The following is a 23,019-nucleotide window of genomic DNA, read 5'->3' as shown; positions in this document are numbered from 1 at the left end:
ATTTTGACCCCCCCCCGTGCTCCGTACGTACCTGTTACGCAGGTTTGCAGGTCCGCAGATCGTACCTGCCGCACCGTCCTCCGGCAGTACCTGCACATCGTACCTGTGACGCCGTCTGTCAGCCGAGTCTGCCGCAGAGCCTCCCAGAATCCCGCCCCGCTTCGGCTCCTTCCCCGGCTTCCGCTCCAGCCGCTGCACCGGCGCCCTCCGCCCCGCTCCGACTCTTCCCTCGGTCTCTGCTTCCGGCAAAAACTTCCGGTGCCGCCGCTTCCTCCACCGCGCCTCCCGAGCAGCTCCTCCCATGAGCTGAGCACCTCCCTCGTACCGCGGCCTCCGGCACGCTGCCCGAGCGCTGATCGTCCGCCCTCCGCTTCGGCGCCTTCCGCCCGTTCTCCGCCTCCCGCACAGTGCCTTCTCCGCCACGCGGCATCCAGGCAGGCGAATCCACGCCCGCCACGTGGCAGGAGGCCCATGGCTCGTGGACTAAACCTGACACATCATCTTTTTCCGTACTGCCACGCGTCTTCCGTACAGACGCCACAGCAACAGCCCAGTCACCCCACCACGTCATCTGTCCGTACGGTACGGACGCTCAGTCAGCCAGGCAGTGAAGTTTTGGCGACGGTCATACGGCCGTCAAATTTAACACAGTTTTTTTCTGATGTCAATGCCACATCAGCATTTTTTGAAAATTTTTTAACCCCTCTCCATTGGGCTTTTCAGTTTTGCAGTCCAACTTTGGAAGGCCATATCTTGCTCATTTTTGCTCCTTTTTTGGTGCAATTTTTTTTGAAATGGGCTAAAATTTCGTGATCTTCACAGTGGTGTGGTTATTTTCTGATTTTGATGCACAGGTTTTTCGGAATTTTCGGATTCTCTCAGCTGTACCTGTCCAATCCTCAATTCTGCAACTTCAAAGGCCTCGTTTGAGCTCATACGACCTCCTTTTCAGGTGCCGTTTTTTTTGAAAGTGCTTATTTTTTCGTCTACTTTCAGAATCTATGATCAGATTTCAGAGATTTTGAGTGAAAATTGTACTTTCAGATATTGGTCTTATTTGACCTATTAGGTACTTGTAAATTGCTTGGATCTTAGTTAGATCTCTTGCATTATCAGTTGAGTCTCTTTTGGCCTTCTTGAGGCAGTTGTAAAATTGTAAATCAGAAGTCCACTTTGCCATTTTTTGCAAGTGGCCCATTGTATACGCACTATTTATAAAGTGCCAAAATCATCACATTTGGGGGGGGTTCTTTGATTGAGTGAATTTGGGGGGGTGTCTTGTGTGATTGTGCCTCTTTTGTGCTCTTTTCATTCTTGTTGCAATGAGTCCTAATAAGTTTCCACCATTAACTCCACATAATTATGCATCATGGAAAATTAAAGTATGGAGTAAACTAATGGAAAAGGGTCTCACACACTACATAGATGGAACAATAGCAGCACCACCTGATCCTAAGGCTGATCCAAATGCTCAATTAGAATGGCTCACTAAGAATTGCATGGCTCTTGGAACCTTACGCAAGTATGTATCAGATGACCTCATTTTCCACATTGAGAAGTGTAAAACAATTAAAGAGGCTTGGGATATGTTTTAGAAATTGTATGGACAAGTTGATGAAATCAGAGGCTACTAGATTGATAATGAGCTCACCAACTTAGATCCCAAGAATTTTGATACAATCCAAGATTATGTAACCAAAGCAAATGAGCTAAGAGCAAAGCTAAAGGATTGTGGAATAGACAAAAAGGATGCTCAATTGATATTCAACTTGTTGGACAAGCTTGCACCAGAGTATGCAGCATTTGTATCTAGCTTCCAAACTCATCGTTTGACAGTGGGGAGTTCTTATGTTATGCCTTCTTTTGAAGCTTTCACAGAAATGTTGATATTGGAACAATCTAAGTTGTTGAACATGGGGCTTCTCAAGTCTTCAAAGTCCAAGGCTTTGGTAGCAAATCAAGGAAATCAAGGAAGTCAAGGCAAAAATTCCAACAAGAAGAAAAAGCAATCTAAGTCTCAACCACAACAAGAAAAGGGACAATCATCCTCTCCATCACAAGGCAATCAACAATCCTCTTCCAAGAAGGGGACAACACCTAAGAAGGATAAACCAACTTGTGCATATTGCAAAAAGTATGGTCATGATGAGCATCGATGCCACACAAAGCAAGTTGATGAGTTAACCAATCTTCTCAAGAAAAACAACATCAACTTGCCATCCGCCTACACAAAGAAGGATTCATCTTCTTCTTCTTCCTCACAGTCAAAAGGAAAAGGGCAAGCATTTGTGGCTAAAACAGGTTCTTCACAGCAATGGATACTTGACTCGGGTGCCTCATATCACATGGGTTCTAGAAAGGAGCAGTTTTCTACATTAGAGCCATCGAAGGTACCTCACATTTACATAGGTGATGATACACAAGTAGAGGTTGAAGGGAAAGGTTCAGTTGACATGGATGATGGAACATTTGAGAATGTTCTCTATGTTCCTAACTTGTCTACCAACCTTCTCTCCATCTACCAAATCACTCACTATGGGAATGGGAAAAAGGTTGAGTTTACACCAGATTCAGTTGTGGTAAAGGAACTTGATGATGATGCCTTGGTAGCAGTGGGACAAGTCAATGATAACTCAAGGCTTTACTCATTTTCCCACTTTGTGCCACATTCACCTTCTAGGGCCTTGCTTACTCATTCAAATTCAGAAAGTAAGCTATGGCATGAGTGGTTTGGTCACCTCAACTACCACTATCTTCAGCAGCTCAGCACTAAAGACATGGTCACAGGTCTTCCTCGAATCAGCTTTTCAGAGGGTGTATGTTCAGGTTGTTCCATGGGCAAGCATCCCAAAGAGAAATTTGATAAAGAGAAAACTTGGAGAGCTTTGGAAGTTCTTCAACTTGTTCACAGTGATGTAGCAGGTCCATTTCCAGCACCTTCATTTAGTAAGGCCCGCTATGTTCTTACCTTCATTGATGACTACTCCCGCTTCACTTGGGTCTACTTTCTCATTCATAAGAGTGAAGTATTTGATAGATTTCAGGACTTCAAGGCTCGTGTGGAAAAGCAATCAGGGAAAGTGATCAAGATTCTTCGTACAGATAATGGCAGGGAATATGTGAACAAGAGACTTGAGGACTTTTGTACATTTGAGGGGATTGATCTTCAGCATTCTGTTGCATATACTCCACAGCAGAATGGGGTTGCAGAACGCAAGAATCGAACTCTCAAAGAAATGGCTAGCTGTATGATTCATGCACGTTCTCTTGATCCCGCCTTTTGGGCAGAGGCTATCAGTTGTGCCACACACATCCAGAATCGGGTTCCTCACAAAGCTTTACAAGGTATTACTCCTTTTGAAGCTTGGGTTGGTAGGAAACCGATTGTGAGACATTTCAGAGTCTTTGGGTGTCCAGCATGGGCTCGCATACCTCCACAGAAACGCAAGGCATTGGAACCACAGAGTCGGCCTTGCATATTTGTTGGATATCCTGAGGGTGTTAAGGCATACAGATTGATGGATCCAGAGACACATGAGGTATTCATTGAGAGGAGTGTTCACTTTGAGGAAAGCTCTCCTAGCTTAGCCTCTCTACCTCCTCCACCTTCCTCCATTGTGGATAGTGATGTTAGTGATTCAGATGATGAGACTCCCTCAACTCCGACTCGCAGGGTTACACCTCTGTAGGGTCCATTTGTAGTTGAGGTGCCTCATTCTCCACCTCCACCTAGACCTCGTTGGGCTCGATAGACACTTGAGTCTGCGGGTTCTCTTGCTGGGGATCCTTTGGATACACGGAGAACTCGATCACAACATCAAGATCATCCACATGCATTTATTGCTACCACTTCCGATCCACAGACATTTAGGGAAGCATCAGGGGTTCCTGAGTGGGACCAAGCTATGGAGGAAGAGTATAGTTCCTTGATGAGGAACAACACATGGGATCTAGTACATCTCCCTAAGGGGAGAAAGATGGTTCGATGTAAGTGGATCTATTGGACCAAGTTTGCAGCGGATGGTAGTGTGGATAAGTATAAGGCTCGGCTTGTTGCCAAAGGTTTCTCGCAGGTTGCAGGTGTTGACTATACTGAGACCTTTGCACCCGTAGCTAAAATGAACTCCGTTCGTTTGACACTTGCTATAGCTGCAGCTCATGGTTGGGCTGTACATCAGATGGATGTGAAGAGTGCCTTTCTTCATGGTGATCTTGATGAGGAGATTTATATGGAGCAGCAACAGGGTTTCATCCAGGATACTTCTTTGGTTTGCAGATTACGGAAATCTATCTATGGCCTTAAGCAGGCCCCCAGGGCTTGGTATGCCAAGATGGATTCCTTTCTACTCTCTGCAGGTTTCACCAGGTGTCATTCCGATCCGAATGTCTACATTTTGCGACAGGATGATTCTCACTTGATACTTGTGCTCTATGTTGATGACTTGATCATTACAGGGAGTACTTCATCCATCATTAGCAGGGTCAAATCTGCTTTGCATGACAGATTTTCTATGACTGACTTGGGTCTTTTGCACTACTTTCTCAGGATTGAGATTTCACAGTCATCTTTCAGGATTACTCTATCGCAGCCCAAGTATGCTCTTGATCTCCTTGCACGCTTTCATATGGCTGATTGTAAGCCAGCCCCGACTCCCTTTCTTTCAGGAGTCAAGCTTGAGGCTCAGTGTTCTTCTCCACTAGTTGATGCCACTTTGTATCATCAGCTTGTGGGTAGTCTCATCTACTTGACTCATACACGCCCTGATATTTCATTTGCAGTTGGCATGGTTTCCCGCTTCATGCAGGAACCACATGAGCTTCATTGGAAAGCCACCAAACGCATTCTACATTACATCCAGGGTACACATCACTATGGGATTCACTATGCAGTAGGCACAGGACTTCGCTTGGTTGGTTACACCGACTCCGATTGGGCTGGCGATCTAGTTGATCGTAAGTCTACTTCTGGTTACAGTTTTCACCTTGGTTCGGGCCCCATTTGTTGGCAGAGCAAGAAGCAACATGCTATTGCTCTCTCTTCGACTGAGGCTGAGTATCAAGGCGCTGTTAACGCAGCGACTGAGACCATTTGGCTCCAGCAGATTCTCACAGAGTTTGGATTCCCTACTCCACGACCGACAGTCCTATATTGTGACAATCAGAGTGCCATTGCCATCTCAAAGAACCCGGTCCAGCACCAGCGGACCAAACACATCGAGATTCATATGCACTATATCCGAGAGCTCATCCAGGAGCAGGTCATTGATTTGCAGTATTGTTCTATAGCAGAGCAGGTTGCTGACATGTTCACCAAACCTTTCACCGAGAGTAAGTTCCAGCAGTTGCGAGCTCTCTTGGGGGTGCGGGATGTGTCATTAGGGGGGGTCAGCTGACTTCTCCTTTCTATCTTATGGGGGGGACTTTTTCCTCTTTGAGGTTTTGTCCTTCTTCCTTGAGATTCTTTTGTACATTCTTCTCTCTTTTGGGGGGGAGTTTTTTCCCACTGGGTTTTCTCCCTTTCTCCGTTTGTGAGAGATTGCATTGCATTGTTTTGCTTGCATTTGCATGATGTACATGGGTACCTATCATGGCCTTGTAGCCGGGACCCATCTTGTATTGCTTAGTTGCATTGTAGACTTAAGTGCATTCCCCTAAGTTGCACTTAAGGGGGGGTGTTGGTGTAAATAATTATTCATCATGGATATTATTACACTTACTTAAGTTTACTTAGGATAATGCATCTCATAGTAGTTTGGATATGAGACACTTGGGTGTTTTGTGCCTCATTGGGATAGTGTGTGTAGGAGAAATTCCACCTCTTATGGTGTTGATCTTGTTATTACACTATCATATCCACTTATTGTGGAGTGATAATTCCACCTTCGGTGGGTGATCCACCTCATGTGGAATATTATATTATTTCTCCTACCTACCCACACCTATTTCCTACCTACCCTTGTTTCTCATTGAGCCACTTGTCATATCTGTGTGCTCATACATCCATATGGCCTTGCCTATATATGCAGGCCTCTATTCATTGTATTGGTTAATCCAGTTGATCATTTTTATATTGATGAGAATACAGTTTGTTCTTGTCATTCTATTGTCTCTTTTATGCTTTTCATTGTGCCCTTGATCTTGGCAAAATCCAACAAGGTTCTTGAGGGTTTTGAGTAGGGAAAACACCAAACCACATTTTACCCCACTGTATTACGATGGCAAGTTGGATTTAGATGAATTAATGGATTGGATCTCAAAGATGGAGAAGTATTTTTATTTTAAGAACACCACGGAAGAAAGGAAAGTGAAATATACTTGTACTAGGTTGAAAGTTCATGCATTTCTTTGGTGGGAACATTTGCAAGTTGATAGACAGAGAAGAGGTAAAGGGAAGATCAAATCATGGGAGTAGATGGTTTCCAAGTTAAAATTAAAGTTTATGCCAGCTGATTATCAAATAAATTTGTTCTGCAAGTTACAAAACCTGAAGCAGGAAGAATCGAGTGTGAAGGAGTATACCAAAGCATCTTACACGTTGAATACCAGATCTAGACATATCGATGATGAGGTTGAACAAGTTGTTACCTACAACAATTCTCCATTATGATGTCGATCCTCTCGTTACCTACAACAATTATCCCTTTCCCTTGTTTTCCTTTGGATCTAAAAGAGCTTCCATTAAGTTCATTCTTTGGAACTATAAGGATCTTTGAAAGAGTTTCCATTAATTCGGATCACTGCAAGAGCTTTTCCATTCTCTTGACCTATAATGAGATTTTACTTGGTGTTTTACTTTGGTGACTTCAAGAAATATAGCATTGAGATTTTATATAGGAAACTAAATTAGATTGATATAAACCTTTCCTCACATACATGCTTTCCACATGCATGTGTTTCTTTGCTTTCTCATGTGTGACTATTTTTGCATGCATACATTACTTTCTCATACATGATTTTTTTTGTTGTTGCAAGAATCATATTCTGAACATGCATTATTTTTTCATGTGTTTATAATTTTTTCATGTATTTATTCTTATTTAACACATCCATTGTTTTATGCATGTATGGATTAACTTTCCACAAAGAAATTTCTTTTTTCATATATGTATGGTATTGCATCCATGAAACATATTAATTTATATTTTCTTGATTGCATGGTGATGGTATTATCTTTCTACAATACACAAATTATAATACTATTTGTTTTTAAGATTGAATTACGCAAGTAATTTCATATTGACATTTTGGAGCACACAGTAATTCATGATTGCATGTTTTATCTATGTTTTTTTATGACTGCATTTTTTTCTTCCATGCATTACTCCTTTTGTGTTGGTATATAGATAAATTTCATGACTCTAGGAGAGCATGCATCACATTTAAAAAAAACAAGCCTTTTATTTCGCATTCATGCTCTACATATATCATATTGCATTGTTTAAGAAGGTAATTACTTTCTCTTATACAACCATATATCATATACTTATCTTTTAATATAAATTTGATTGCATTATAAATTATATCAAAATATAAAAAAAACTAAAATAATTTAAGAATCAAATTTTGATTTTTTTTAATTAATTGATATTAAAAAATCTAACTTTAAAAGGTATTAATAAATACTAAAAAAATTAAGTTTTATTTAAAAAAATTACAAATACAACATAAATCTTACTATTTATTAAAAATTTATATAAAAAATGATTTTACATTCTCACTTAAAAAAAGAAAAAGAAAATAGTAAATTCCAAAATCAAGCAATAACATAGAAAACAAGAGTTGTGATACAACTAGAGTCCCTGCCTTTTGCCAAAAAAATGAGATGTGTTCTACATTTAAATAATTTGATTAATACAATGAAATATTTGTTACAATCTTGGAAATAGTTGTTTTGTGGTAGATCACTCTTTAATGTCTAGATACTCCCCATCAAGTTTGATGTTGGCAATGTTTTCTGGCCATGCAGTGCTAGTAGAACACTACTAAATATGCTTCTCCTCTATATCCTACTTTATTATATTTCTGTAATGTTAATACATGAGCAAAGATGCTACATATCAATAATCTATATTAGTATATTCTATATGACCTTTCGTACTATACTAAAAGTGCATAGAATGTAGAGTTAAATAAATTTACAATCATGCATACTATCTACACTTGGTGCCACCATAACCAATTTCCTTTGCATTGAATTGTTAAGTAATTTAACAAAACTATCAAGTAGAAGAAGAAAGCATCACTTAGATAAGTAAAAATGTGATAGAAATATTCCCAACTCTAAAGGACAAAAAAAAATTGGAAAAATGAGGTAACATGGAAAAATTAACATAAAATGTAGTGCTAAATTCTGAAGTGTAGTGAGGTTGCGATCTAATGGATGCACTATAGTAGCTTGACATGTATGCCTTTAAATACTTAAACTTGCTTCTTGCATTGAATCAAGGATTAAATTCTCTAGCAATATCAATAAAGTGTTACAAAATGTGAAAGGGTTGAAGGAAAACATAAGATCTTAAGAAAATCCAATGATTTTTTGATTGCTTGTCAAGCTAGATAGTAATCTAAGATTGGTCCCGTGATACTATTTCATGGTCAAGACCCCAAACATTATTGAAATCCTCACTTAATTTCATAGGTACAATACTTTGAAGGATATGTTTTTTGTTGATGTCTCCTTGCATTTTAGAGAAAATACAAATAGAAATTTTATTGAAAATGTCATAATGGAATCGATTAGATTATATGTCCAACAAATATCCAAGGCTCACAAAGACTGAATGTAGATATTGATGCCTTGTAGAGATGATGGATGTAGTACATAATACATAGATAATTTAAATAGGAATTGTATTCAACAAGTTGAAAAAATGGCGTCAACTAGACATCTTTCCAATTCCCATTAAAGTCAAAACTATGATAAAGGGAGAAACACACTTAAGGAAACATTTTATCTAACTATTGTTGATTTCTCTGAGCAAGTTGCCTAATCTTCTTGCACATATTAAGGCTTCAGTAAGTTCTTGACCCAATATATGCCAACATTTCTTGAAAAAGTCAGAAGGAAAGCCATCTAGACTAGGAGCCTTTCCAGAGGGAAGTTGGTTGAGAGCTTAAGATACTTCTTCCAGAGAGAATATCTCATTTAATTTCTGATTTTGTTCATCTATTATGATCTTTGGGATCAAAGCCAAGAACTTTTCCTACTCTGTCAGGTGGGAGCCTTCAACATTGCTTAGAAGATTAGAGTAATATGCAATAATTTATCTCTTAATCTCTTCAGGATCCTCTATAGTTTGATTCTGATTCGACTCCAATTTTGAAATCCAGTTCTTACTCATGCAAATCTTTGTCACATTATGGAAGAACTTTGTTTTTTTGTCTCCCATTCTGAGCCAATTCTCTCTGGACTTCTGCTTCCAGAAAATTTCTTCTTTGGAAAGGATATCCTCATATTCCATAAGTAGGTTCTTTTCTTGTTCAAAAGATTCTTTATCCATTCCCTTAGAGATAATCTTATCATTTAAAACTGCCAGCTACTCTTCTAAGGATTTTTTGGATGAAAAAATGTTTTTAAAATGTTGAGCATTCCATTGCAACAACTTCTGTTTTACTAGTTTTAACTTTGAAATGAAGCAATAGAGTTTTGAACCTTCAAATGGTTCTTCCTTCCACCAGTCTTCTACCATAGTTAGAAAATTTGGGTCTTTCATCCACATATTCTCAAATCTAAAGGGAGGTTTAGAGGCATCAAGGGTGCCTTGAAGAGATAGCATAATGGGAAAGTGGTCTGATCTTGAGTAGGGTAGAACTGAATAGTCAAAGACAAAAGGAAAGGATATGAAGTCGCCTTGCTAAAAGAATCTATCAATTTTCTCTGAGATATTGCTAAAGTCTTTCCTCCTATTTGTCCATGTGAAGGAGTCCCTTGAGTCAATTTCTAATAATCCATTATTGTCTATCCAATCATTGAAATCCTGTTGAGATCTGCCTAACTAGATAATGCCTCCTCTTTTGTCTGAAGCATACCTGATAGCATTGAAGTCACCTCCTATAATGAGTTGTTTATCATCCAATTGAGATATGACCCCATCGAGGGATAGCCAGAGGAGCTGCCTATTATGAGGAGACATTGGTCTGTAAGTATTAATGACAAAAAAGGAAGAGTTTGCTTGAAGGTGAGTGATTTTAACTAGCAACCAATTTCTGTTAGAAGTAACCTCTTCCACATGAACTTGAGAAGGCTTCTTGATTATCATTAGACTCCCAAAAGCCCCTTTTGAGGCAGCTATCATTTGAAGAGATGCATGAAATAAAGAGATAATTCCAATACTAAAGGAAATAGCTTGTTGACAATCTAATTTGGTTTCTTGAAGGAGGGTGACATCTACATTGACCAAAAGAATCCTTCTCTTGATCACCCTCTGTTTGTTAGGGGCATTGAGACCCCTAACATTCCAAGATAGGATTTTCATTGTTGTTTATGAAGGGGTTTTCCCTTCCCTACTTTCCAAACGTCTGTAATTTTAGATTGGTTCTTCGTTGCCCCATCTTCATGAGATCTAGCTTCAATCAAAGATCTGTGGCCCTTCTTGGGAGGGGAGGATCCAAAATCAGGTTTCTCCTTTCTCTCTTGACACTGACGTAGTCCTAGCTTCCTTTTTTCCTTGATCTGAGAATACATTACCTCTAGAGGGGTATCTAGAACTGAATCTAAATCTTCATCATCATTCATGTAGTCCTGAAAGAGTTTCTGAGTATTTTGATCCATAGTCATATCTAGATCTTGTGGAATCAATGAAGGCAACAACACGAGCGGATAAGGGATCTCTGTTGAAAGATTGAAGCAATGCTTTGTTGATAGAGGCTCTGTAGCTGGGGATAACTCTCCTTCAGAGATGTGAGGGTCATCTTCCACCTCCAAGTCATCTTTAATGTCATTTGCTATAACATCCTCCTCCTATAAGATATTAGCTAGATGCATAGGTTTACCTTTGCTTTATTCTATAAGTGTTGGAGCACCCCTAAATCGCTTACGCCTGACTTTACTCTTCCTTTTTAAGGCCTTTATGGGATTCTGAGAGAAAATATTGAAGACACCTCTACTTAGAGAAGGGGTTTTCTTTTGACCAAACAGACTCCTTGCAATATTATTGGGTTGGATCTTAACTATCGGAGACAAGATGAGAGGTGGACATATTGGAGGAAGGAGGGGGGGAGAAAGAGATCCTACACCTAAAAGAGACTGTATTAGATTTCCTAACTTGTCATCTGAGAGCCGAGAGGATCTTGGAGTTTGAAGATGGTGGGAGACTAAACAGGAGAAACAGTTGGAGAAACCAAACCCCTATTTTCCATCTGCAGAGTAATATCCTCAGTTGCAAGAACAACATCTAAAATAGGTGGATCCACTAGATTCACTAATATTTGAAAAATTTATTTTATATTTTATTGTCAATCTGTTGACAAGCTTACCTACTTTTATCACTGCAGATTAGTATTTTCTTTTTGTTTTGATGAAGGCTAACCCTAAAGAAGATGGCAGTTTGTTCAGCCAAAACCAGAAGCCCAAAGGGACCAACCATAGACTTTGAAGCTGCTCCATCCTTGGAGCACAGTTGTTCAGCATCTAAATTGGCATCCATCTTCTCTAAATCTGTAAGACTTGGCAGATTGAAAGAAACCTCTACATCAACCTAATCACAACAACAAAAAGTCTTAAGTACGAACCAGAACATTTACAGGAACTAAAAATGAAGTCATTATAATATTTTACATCTACTTGAATCCAAAATTGATGATCGAAATTCATGCAGATCCTGCATACAAACAACTCTATTCTATGTATGGAGAGGAAATAATCATAATACGAACCAAAAAAATTAATCAATGAGCTGCATTGCCCTGCAAATTCAGATCTTTATTCATTCCTTCAAAATACAGCTACAAAACTAACTCTTAAATACCAGCATTCCCTTTTTATTCGTAACTAAAATCTAGAGCCCCACTACATACTCCTGAATCATCAAATTACTCTTTATTCATCTTCTAAATAGACTGCAATTCATCTCCTAAATAGAAATGAGAGTACTCCTTATTCATCTCCTAAATAGAGATGAAATTACTCTTTATTCATCTCCTACATGGACTGCAAATTAACTCCTAACTCAGCTCCTTAGTGGACCACCAAACAATACCTAACTCCTACGTAGACTGTTATGTAACAACAGTTACAGAGTTAAGACAGAAATGTAAAGATAAAATATTGTTACACCATTTTTTAATTGAATTTAAGCTATAGAAAACACAAATGTCAGATTTCCGCCAGGGCAGTAACTGTTGGACAAATAAGAGGAGAACAACTCAAATAGTTCAACAAGTAAACAGAGACATAATAAACTATACAAGCTAAATCCAAAAGCTTTATGAATATCTAAAGAATTGATTAGACTATCATACAGCTAAGAGATTCTCTCTTAATTTTATAAAAATGTGGCGTGGGGCCCAAAGGTGAGACAGAATAGAAGTCAATGAATGGGAAGCAAGGAGAATGGGAGTCAATGAGATTACCTGTGTAGCTTTCACACCTCCAATCTCTATGGCAGATCCACTTTTGAGAATGATGTTTTCTTTGTAGATTTTATTTGCATGCAAGGACTCCAGCTCTGAAACCGCCGGCCACTGTATCAGCTGACTTTTCGAGATGTTGTCTAGCCATATTGCTCTTGGCATGGCATGGCCTTCATTGATAAAGATCAAAATACATTCATTACAGTTATAATTTATAGGCAATAAGACTACTACATATAAATATAAATATAAATGTAATGTATTGTTGCCTTCTTAACTCATTGATCCATCCCCACAAGATTCTTCTCTTCTTATGACCATCAAAAAATGTTTTGGTTGCATAGAATTTTCCATAATCATATCTCAGTCCTTTTTTATTCTCTGCACTTGTATTGTCTGGAACATACCGATTAGTGAAGTTCGTTCCAACCGTATAATAATATCTTGTATCATAGAGGGATGCCTTAAAAAAATATTTAATAAGTTCCAACCGTATAATACTCGTATCTTGTATCATCGAGGGATACCTTCAATACCTGTTTAATCTTAAGCCCAATAGCAGAAGTATCCAGACCTTTCAGGGCACTCCCGCATTCCACATTCATGTCTTGGAATGGAGAGGGTGCTTCAGTTGAATGAACAAAATCTTTGCTTATGTAAAGGAGAGCTTTTCCATTATGATGTCAATCCTCCTTGTTACCTACAACAATTCTCCATTTCCCATCTTTGCCTTTGGATCTCTGAAAGAGCTTTTCCATTCTCTGAACTATAATGAGATTTTAAGGTGTTTTACTTTGGTGACTTTTGAAGAAATATAACATTGAGATATTATATAAGAAACTAAATTAGATTGATATATACCTTTCCTCGCATACATGTTTTCCACATGCATGCTTCGCTTTGCTTTCTCATGTATGGCTATTTTTTTTTGCATGTATACATTACTTTTTCATACATTGAATAATTTTTTTTTGCATGCATGTATCATTTTTTTGAACATGCATTTTTTTTTTCATGTGTTCATAATTTTTTCATGTATTTATTTTTATTTAGCACATACATTGTTTTATGTATGTATGCATTAACTTTTCATGTATAAATTTCTTTTTTCATGTATGTATGCTATTGCATCCATGAAACATATTAATTTATATTTTTTTGATTGGATGATGATGCTATTATCTTTCTACAATGCACATATTATAATACAATTTGTTTTTAAGATTAAATTATGTAAGTAATTTGAGATTGACATTTTGAAATACACATAGTAATTCACGATTGCATGTTTTATTCCCATGAATAACTCCTTCTATAATAATATATAAATAAAATGCAGAGAGAACAGTTACATTCATAATTTATATTTTTATGATTGCATGTTTCTCTTCCATGCATTACTCCTTTCCTGTTGGTATATAGATAAATTGCATGACTCTAGGAGAGCATGCATTGCATTTTAAAAAATTACTGTGAAGTAAGATTAAAAGATAAAAAAATATCTTCTCTTTCACATTCATGCTCTACATATATTATATTGCATTATTTTAATGATTCTACAAGGATATATCATATACTTATCTTTTAATATAAATTTGATTGCATTATAAAATATCACAATATAAAAAATACTAAAGTAATTTAAGAATCAAATAAGCTTTTAAAAAAGGGGCTGGAATAAGCAGTGGCTGCTTATTGAAAACGCTGATATGTGGCTTCACCATAAGATTGAACAAAATTAAGCAATTAAGTAGTTTTATTATCCATGGGGCCACTTGCTCCACAAATTACTCCTGAAAAAAGTTGAACAACCCTAATACACCAGTTTCATAGACTTAAAATCAAATTTCAACAAATACATTAAATTTATGGTATTTCAATGCAAAGCTTTTTGCTCTGTCTCCAAATATCCAGAACGATTGAAATGAAGCCGGAGCGTCAGGCGCAATTTCAGGCGAACTGGTGGGCGTAAGAAAGGAGTTAAATGGTGGAGAACAAAGCAAGTGAATATAAGGAGGAAGACGGGGTAGCTCGAACCATCCCTTGGTTAAAGGGTCAAATTCCATCACTTGCCGCTTACCATAATACTTACCATAATAATTTTGGTGCCGCTTACCAAAAGAACATATACAGCCTCAAAAGACATAGGACTAAACCTTAGCAACTCAAATCTTTGCAACGCTTGCCATCGTTGAATCTTGGGATCGAATCGATATGTTACGGAATCAAAGGTTCCCTTGATGTTCACCACATAAAACATCCCATCAATATAAAATCCTCTGGGCCAAGCTAGGGAATCAGGCATTTGAGGAAGAAGATCCCATTTATCTTGAAACACATCATAAACTGCTGCTGCTTTACATGATCTCGCAACATAAACCAATTTTTCAGGGGATGCACAAAGAGCTAATTTGTGGCCAAACTTATGAATGGGCATTTCCTCCCCTCGTCTCCATATATCAGCCAATCTTTAAGGCGATATACGGTCTGCTAATTTGGGGCCAAAAATATCAAAGGGCATTTTTGCCCCTTGTCTCCATGTAAAAGACATAAAATCGTAGACCATAACAGTGATTTTCTTGGTGTTTTTTCATGTTCCACACCTATCACGATCAGTTTTCGATCGACACACAAGTAGTGAGAATGGGAGGCATACAAGGGCTTAGGGCCACTGTTTCGTGGACTGGATCATACATTGTTATTCTATTACTCCCACGACTTTGGTCCAACAAACAAATAAGTTTCTCAGATATTCCTAAACTCATTCTTTCTCTTTCTTCATAAGTTTGCCACTTTCGATCATTGCCTTCCATGTTTTGGATGTATACTTAAGGTAATTATGAAAGATGAAAGGTACTCTCACTAGAATTTCCCTCATTATTTCTTCAGGTAAACATTCCATAATTACAGATTAGATTCCAAAATAGGAGACCTGTGAGTTGCCAAAGAAAACGATTTTATTGTTAATTCTACGACCATATTTCAAAAATAGAAAGGTTTGTTTTTAAAGATGATGTCAACTACAAATAGATAAACTAAAATTTAATTCACTATATTTCAAAAACAGAAAGAGTTCATACTTCATGCTTCGAATGCATGCTGTTTTGTTTTTAACTACAAATAGATAAATCATAATTTTTAATAATTACTTCAAGAATCTTACAATAAAACATTATGATAAATTTTTAAACGATACTGTCTTTAAACTAAACAAAATTAAAAGTATGATAAGATGGGTATTCTGGAAATCACTTACAAATTCGACAAGGATGATAAGATGGTTAGTTTGGAAATCAGTTACAAATTCGAGGGCTGTGTGCTGTATGCAAACTTTCTGTGATTCCTATTTGTACTCACTCTTAGGCGGTGATTAAGGTCGGTGATATTCACAAAAGCAGTTTGCAGCTAGAAATAGAAAAAAGATTATAAAACAAATCAGCTACAAATAGAATTATATTATATAACAAGATTTTATGTTATATTAATTATTTAAATATTTATATAATTAATATTTAGTAACTTAAAAATCAAATAATTTATATTAAATGAATTATTGAAATAATTTTAAAATTAGTACCACTTGTTATATGTTATTTAGTTTTATTATTATGCTTTCATTTCATTGAGATTTATCATTTCATAATATTTTTAAGTTAACGGGTTACAATTCCGTTTTGTTTTGTTTCATTGCTTAATTTGGTTGAGTTTAGCATTGGGGTTAGGGTTAGGGTTATGGTTAGGGTTATGGTTCGATTTAATTGAGGATATAGGTTTATTTGGTTTAGTGTTTAGTGTTACATATAGGGCTGGGATGAAAACATTAACCCCTAATTTAATGAGGGTTAGGGTTTAATTATATTTAGTGTTGAATTGGGTTTATCGTTAGGGTTTGATTTTGTTTTAGTGGAAGGTGTATAATTTTTTTATGTTTAGTGTTAGAGTTAGGGCCTGCTTTGGTTTGGGGTTAGGGTTCAATTAGGTGTAGTGTTTAGGTTAGTGTATGATTTGGTTTAGGGTTAGTGTCTAACTTGGTTTAATGTTCAATTGAAGGATAGTGTTGTGGTTTAGTTTTGTTTACGATTATAGTTTGATTTTTGTTTAGTGTTATGGTTAGGTTGTAATTTAGTTTTAATTTATTTTTATTGTTAGGTTTCAATTTGTCTTCATTTTAGTTTTAAGATCAATAATTTTTAGAGGCTATAAATTCATTTGGTTCAAAGTTAGGGATATGGTTATGGTTTTATTTGGTTTAAGGTTAAGATTAAAGTTAGGGTTTTATTGTTCAATTTGGTTTAGGGTTATCATTCAATTAATGTGGTGAATATGACTCACTTTGGTTTAGTATTAGGATTAGGGTTAGGGTTCAATTTGGTTTGGTTCTATTCGGTCGTGTTAGGGTTTAAAAGGTATCTTTTGGTTTAGGATTATGGTTAAGTTTAAGTTTAGTTTAATATTCAATTAGGTTTGGGGTTATTACATTTTTGGTTAAGGGTTATAGTTTAATTTGTTGTAGTGTGAGGGTTCAACTTGTTTCGGATTTAGGTTCAATTTGATCAATGGTTAGATCATTCAATTTTATCTAGTGTTCAATAAGGAAAACGACTATTATTTGTGTGATTAATTAAATTAAATGTAAAGATGTATTATGGATAGTTTATATTATTTATATATCATTTATAATCAAGGTGAAACTTTGCATTGTAATTAAATTAATAACAATTTAGTATTGCATGGTAGTTATTGCATAAACACCTAAATGTAATTAAATTGATTACAAATAGAATGATATAAAAGGAATCTAGATTACTAGTTAATCTAATACAGTATACAAATTTAATGTTGATCACATGAAATAATGAATGTTTATGAAAAATTATTACATGGATTTATTTCTAAATCTTTCAATCTACTTTCTTCATCTTTCATTTTTTCGTAGCGATCATATGTGAATGGTGGCATTATTCTCAATCCTTGCAAAGACTTTACATGAGATACAACTACAAATGTCATTCCTTTTCTTTCAGTTGGTCCTATATCAGTTGTGGCTTTTCCAAGTGTCAAACCTTGCGACTTGTGTATTGTCAATGCCCAAGCTAGTCTCAATGGTATTTGAATTGTAGAACCTCTTTGTCTTACACTGATGGGAACTATTTGTGGATTGTGATCATCAAACGGAAATCCTGAGTAGTTATCAAACTTAACCATTACATATGTTGGTGGTTCTGGTGGCATACTTCTAGGTTTGTATACAATATTTTTAATATAACCTAATGCTCCATTTAGAAGACTTGCTTCTATCCATAGATTAGAAGTTAGCATAACTCTTGCATTTTTGCTAATCAAGAACTCCATATCGAGCTTGTCATGAGAACTTCTTTCAGTTGCATTAACAGGTCCAAGTTTTGTTCCAATGCTACGTGCAATAGGTTGTTTGAGAGAATATATTTTTTTCCTGTTATGATTGTGAACATTATCATTTGTGGAGAACAAATAAACATCATTGTCAAAGGCTTCATTGATTGTTGTACTCATGTTACTATTTGTTCTTGACATTAGCAACTTCCAGTCATCAATTGTAGGTTGTGCTTCTCTTAAGTTTGTCAACGATTGACGAAATTGTATCTGTTCAACGTCTTCTCCATCCTATCTAAAAACTTTGTCTAGGGTAACCATAATTTTTAAGTCTTGCCATAGAATCTTTGCTCGTCTATTGCTCTCATATGCACGTATGTCTTTGACGAGAGGCAACTGACCCAGGTCTTCAACTAATGATTGAAACACCTGAAAATAATATACAAACATAATTTTAAATGTTATATAATGAAAATATGGAAATTTAATACGTGGATATTACATTTATTACATTCTGAAATGCTTTTTATAATTCATGGCAATTGCGAACATACCTGCAAATATTAGATCTGAAACTTGGAATGAATAGTTGATGCTCCTATGTTGAATGCTACTACTCCAGTTGGTGCAAGCAGTAGAAGGGGAGATTGATTAGGCATTTCTGCACTTTTAAGACAGATAAGACTTTCCTGTTCATTCATATGGTAATGTGACATAATTATGTTCAATGATTTCTCTTGTTTCTACTCAAGCTTTCATAATTGATATATTATGGTATATCATCATGTATAATGCATCTATTCTCTCTCATTGTTTCTATAAAATTGATTGCCTAATCTGTGTATTCATCATTTTGATATTCGTTAGACAATTCTATTTGTCTGTCAATATTCCTTCTTCCCAACATATCTATTTCTGAGAGTTGCATTACATCATAATGATGTAGCCTAGATATGATTTCCCATTAATGCGCTTTTGTGTTTTCTTGAACGATTCCAATGTATTCAATTTCCGAATCACTAATTTTTTCATTGTTTTCTGTACTTATTGTTCACTCCAAATGCCAAGGGGTATAATTGAGTGACTCCCAGTTTGATATTATGGTGTCATTGTTGTGACCTATATCTCTTTTGATGTCACGAAATGGCTTGTAAAGTAACAATTCTGATAAACAAAAATCATAATAGGTAATATATATTATATATTATTATAATTTATAATATTAATATTTATTATTTTACAAGATTTATTATAAATATATAAATTTATTTAGAATATTTTAAAATGTTAGGATTAAGATATAATTGTTTTTAATTTTATATTATTTTTATGTGAATTTTTAGTATGTTTTTTATTATATAAATTTAGAAACTTTGTCAATTTATTTTTTTAATGTTTTTTATAAGATTGTCATAAATATCAATTTAGAAACTTCTCATAAATGATAAGATATAATCATTTCAATTATAATTTATAATATTGATATGCATTATTTTACAAAGATTTTTTTAGTATGTTTTTCTTATATAAATTTAGAAACTTTGTAATTTATTTTTTTTAATATTTTTTATAAGATTGTCTTAAATATCAATTAAGAAACTTCTCATAATTGAAATGATAAGATATAATAATTTCAATTATAATTTATAATATTGATATGCATTATTTTACAAGGGTTTTTTAAGTATGTTTTTTCTTATATAAATTTAGAAACTTTGTCAATTTATTTTTTTAATATTTTTTCATAATTAAAATGATAAGATATAATCATTTCAATTATAATTTATAATATTGATATGCATTATTTTACACAGATTTTTTTTAGTATGTTTTTTCTTATATAAATTTAGAAACTTTGTCAATTTATTTTTTAAATATTTTTTATAATGCCTTAAATATCAATTTAGAAACTTCTCATAATTGAAATAATAAGATAGTAAATTTAAGTTTTTTATCATGTTTTTTTAAAATTTTACACTATTTTTATCAAAGCTTCAAGTATTTTAGTTAGCTTTAATTATGTGTTCATAAAGTATTTATTTTACTTCTTCAATTTTTGAAGCTTAAAATATTATTTTACTTAGCTTTTAGCATTTATTTATTTATTTTTTTTTTACTTGTTTCAATTTTTTAAGCTTAAAATATTATACAATATGTGAAACAAGTATTTATTTTTTTATTTTGATTTTGATTTCTTAATAAAATTGGATTTTTATTATTTATTTTATTGTAACTTCAATTTCAATCTATGAAGCTTAAAAGTATTTATTTCAATATTTGATTACTATAGTTTCACTATTTATAAATTTTAAGTATTTATGAAGATTAAGGTATATATTTAAATTTTAAGTATTTGTTAACAAGTTCCATGTAGTGGTTCTTCATAATATTGTAATAAAACTAGTATATTTATATTAAAAAAATATAAGTAAAATATGTTGAGAGTTATCTTGTAATAGAAAAGAATCATTGTAAAATAAATGTTCTTCTAAATTACTAAACACCAAGAATACAAATTCATTACTACATGCAAAAAGTTGTGAATCTAGTTAGAGACAAGTATCAAGATTGTATTATAATTTTGAATGAATTATTGTTATTTTTTAATTATTTTATTTAAATTATATTTATGTAATATTACTTTCAATTTAATAAAATAGAATTAATAATTATAATATAAATATTATAATAAAGATATATATTTTTCTTAAAAACATGATTTTAATTTAATTAAAAAATTTATAATTATAATTATAATAATAAAATTAATCTTAATTATTAGTTTAACCTTATATAATTTAAATTATATTTTTGTAAAATTTATTATATCTAATCTTAATAAACTAACTACTAATAAAAATTAAATTATATAATATAAACATTAGAGTGAAAATATTTTTTTATATATATTAAAATGATAATAAATCAAATTCTCCCCATGGTCTTGAGTTTGAGTCCCTAGCTTGCCTAGTCGTGGATCACAACTTAAGGCGTGGGTATGCTCCCCATGGTCTTGAGTTCGAGTCCCGACTGTGTTAACTCTGTGTGTGTTGCTACCTTGTGAGCGGGTCATACACACTGGGGGATTAGTCTCGCTTTGGCGAGGACACCTCCAGATTCCACGATAGTGAATATTAAAAAAAAAAATTCTGATTTTAAAAAAGTATTACCAAATAGATGATCTCAAGAAAATTATACAAAATATTGTTGTGTAATGGTTGTAATGAAATATTTTATTTTTTAATTTTATTTAATTTAAATAGTCTGTAAAATAGAAAAATCTTTTTATTTACAATAATTATAAATAATTTTTTTTTTAAAATTACTATTTAAAATACAAATCTATTTACATTTCTTTTCTAAATATAAAGAAATCTCAAAAAACTTAAAAAATCTATCATTCCTAAAATTTGCTACTATAACACCAAATTTTTTAAACCAGTCACATTGTAGATGAATAATTTCTTAATATATTAAGTTTAAAATTATAAATCCCAACATTATAAATATCTAAGTTTATTTTGAAAACAAAAATAACAAGGCTTATGGTAGTGGCTATTTTGTTATAATAGTATAGGATACCAAATAATTACAGAGATTTGTATAAGCAATATGCACTACCAAGTTTGAGATCCACAAATCATGATTTGAGAATGCTTATGGTCAAGCAATTTTAGGAGGGGAGACTGTAATGTCCCCATCTTTTTCAAATCACGACAACCAAATATATCAATTTTGTGAAGTATCTAGAGAGACAAAATTGCAATAATGAATCAAAATGATCATTTTGTATAGGGAGCAAGACTTATTATCGATGATGCTTAACTAAGGTAAGAACATTGAGAGAAGAAAATGGCTAGCAACGATCAAGAAATAATATTGATTATGGCAAAAGAAAATTAATGGTAGGGATTAAGTTCGATAATCAATTAGCCTTGTAGTTTGATGGTAGCCTCTGGTGAGTTGGTGTTTTCATTTTCTGGTTGAGTCTTTTTATGTGTATTTGTTATGTATTATGTTGTTAGTCTTTAGTTGTGAATGTCTATATTATGTTCCTTGGTTGTTAGGTGTCATCTTAGGTCTAGAGTGTGGGGGACCTTGTGTCACTCTTCGGAGCACAGGGGTGGACCTTATTGGTTCCACATGTTCGGGTGATTTGATACCTTCTTCCATTATGATTTATCTTTGTGGGATTTTTGTGTGCGAGATTGAGGATTCTTTATCTCTTCATCTTTGTGCTTGGATTCTTGTAGCAGATGCAGACTATTTCCTATGTTTGAGATATATCATTGTAATATTTAATATGGATAATTATCCATGTAGATAAATATTATTACTCCTTGTTGGATTAGATGATGTATACTTGTATTGGTCATAATTGTATCAAATGTAATATGAGATATGTAACATGTATTATGTATTAATAGCTTATGTAGATTCTTCTATTAAGGAATGGATTTGATTATGTGATAAAGCTGATATGGATTGCCTAGTTGTTGGAATTAATGGTTAGAAATATTTGGATTTGGTGCATTAAAATGAACTCTTGGTTTTAGAAGTTTTAATGGGTTATATTTCATGTATGCATAATGGCATAGTTAAATGGTTACTTTCCTATGTGTTAAGAGATGAAATGTATATTGGGTTATTAGGAGGAAACCATGCATTAGTGTTATATGATGATGTTCATGCCTTAATGTTATGTTAAGTAGTGATGTTGAGATACCCTAGGGAATGTGAATCTATATGTGGTAAGTTAATTCTGCTTGCGTATTTATGTTTTATGAGATCATGTTTAGTTAAGTTAATGTATGTGTTTATTTGAGATTTAAGTGTTGTAATAGTTCTTTAAAAATAAAAAAATTATCTCTATTTTCTAGTTAGTTGGTTATTTTCTCTAGGGTATTCTTGGTGGGCATTACACTTGTCTAGTTGGCTAATAGATCAATCTCTTAACTAAACCCTCTTACTTTATTGTTACTTGTAGTTCATATTTTTTCTTGTCATGCTATATTGCAACCTTTGACAAATCCTAAGAGAATGGTCATTTAACTACAGAGGATTCTTATTAGTCTCTATAGCCCATTGCTTTAGCAA

At 34.3% G+C, this 23,019-nt stretch overlaps 1 protein-coding gene across 1 annotated transcript; it reads right to left on the bottom strand.

Annotated features, from left to right (window-relative positions):
• Positions 1-17,433: 17,433 nt before the first annotated feature.
• LOC131856633 (uncharacterized) lies at positions 17,434-18,102 on the bottom strand. The gene has a single exon (XM_059208481.1). The coding sequence runs from the start codon at positions 18,100-18,102 to the stop codon at positions 17,434-17,436; it is 669 nt and encodes a 222-aa protein (XP_059064464.1).
• Between the last annotated feature and the right edge of the window lie 4,917 nt (positions 18,103-23,019).

The sequence above is a fragment of the Cryptomeria japonica genome, chromosome 7 (assembly GCF_030272615.1).
Source record: "Cryptomeria japonica chromosome 7, Sugi_1.0, whole genome shotgun sequence".
In the NCBI taxonomy this organism is placed as follows: Eukaryota; Viridiplantae; Streptophyta; class Pinopsida; order Cupressales; family Cupressaceae; genus Cryptomeria; species Cryptomeria japonica.
Note: the sequence above shows the minus strand (reverse complement) of the source record. Positions and strands in the feature narration are given on the sequence as shown.

Excerpts from the sequence above, each read along its gene's own strand:
- LOC131856633 (XM_059208481.1), bottom strand. The coding sequence starts at position 18,102 with ATGAGTACAACAATCAATGAAGCCTTTGACAATGATGTTTATTTGTTC.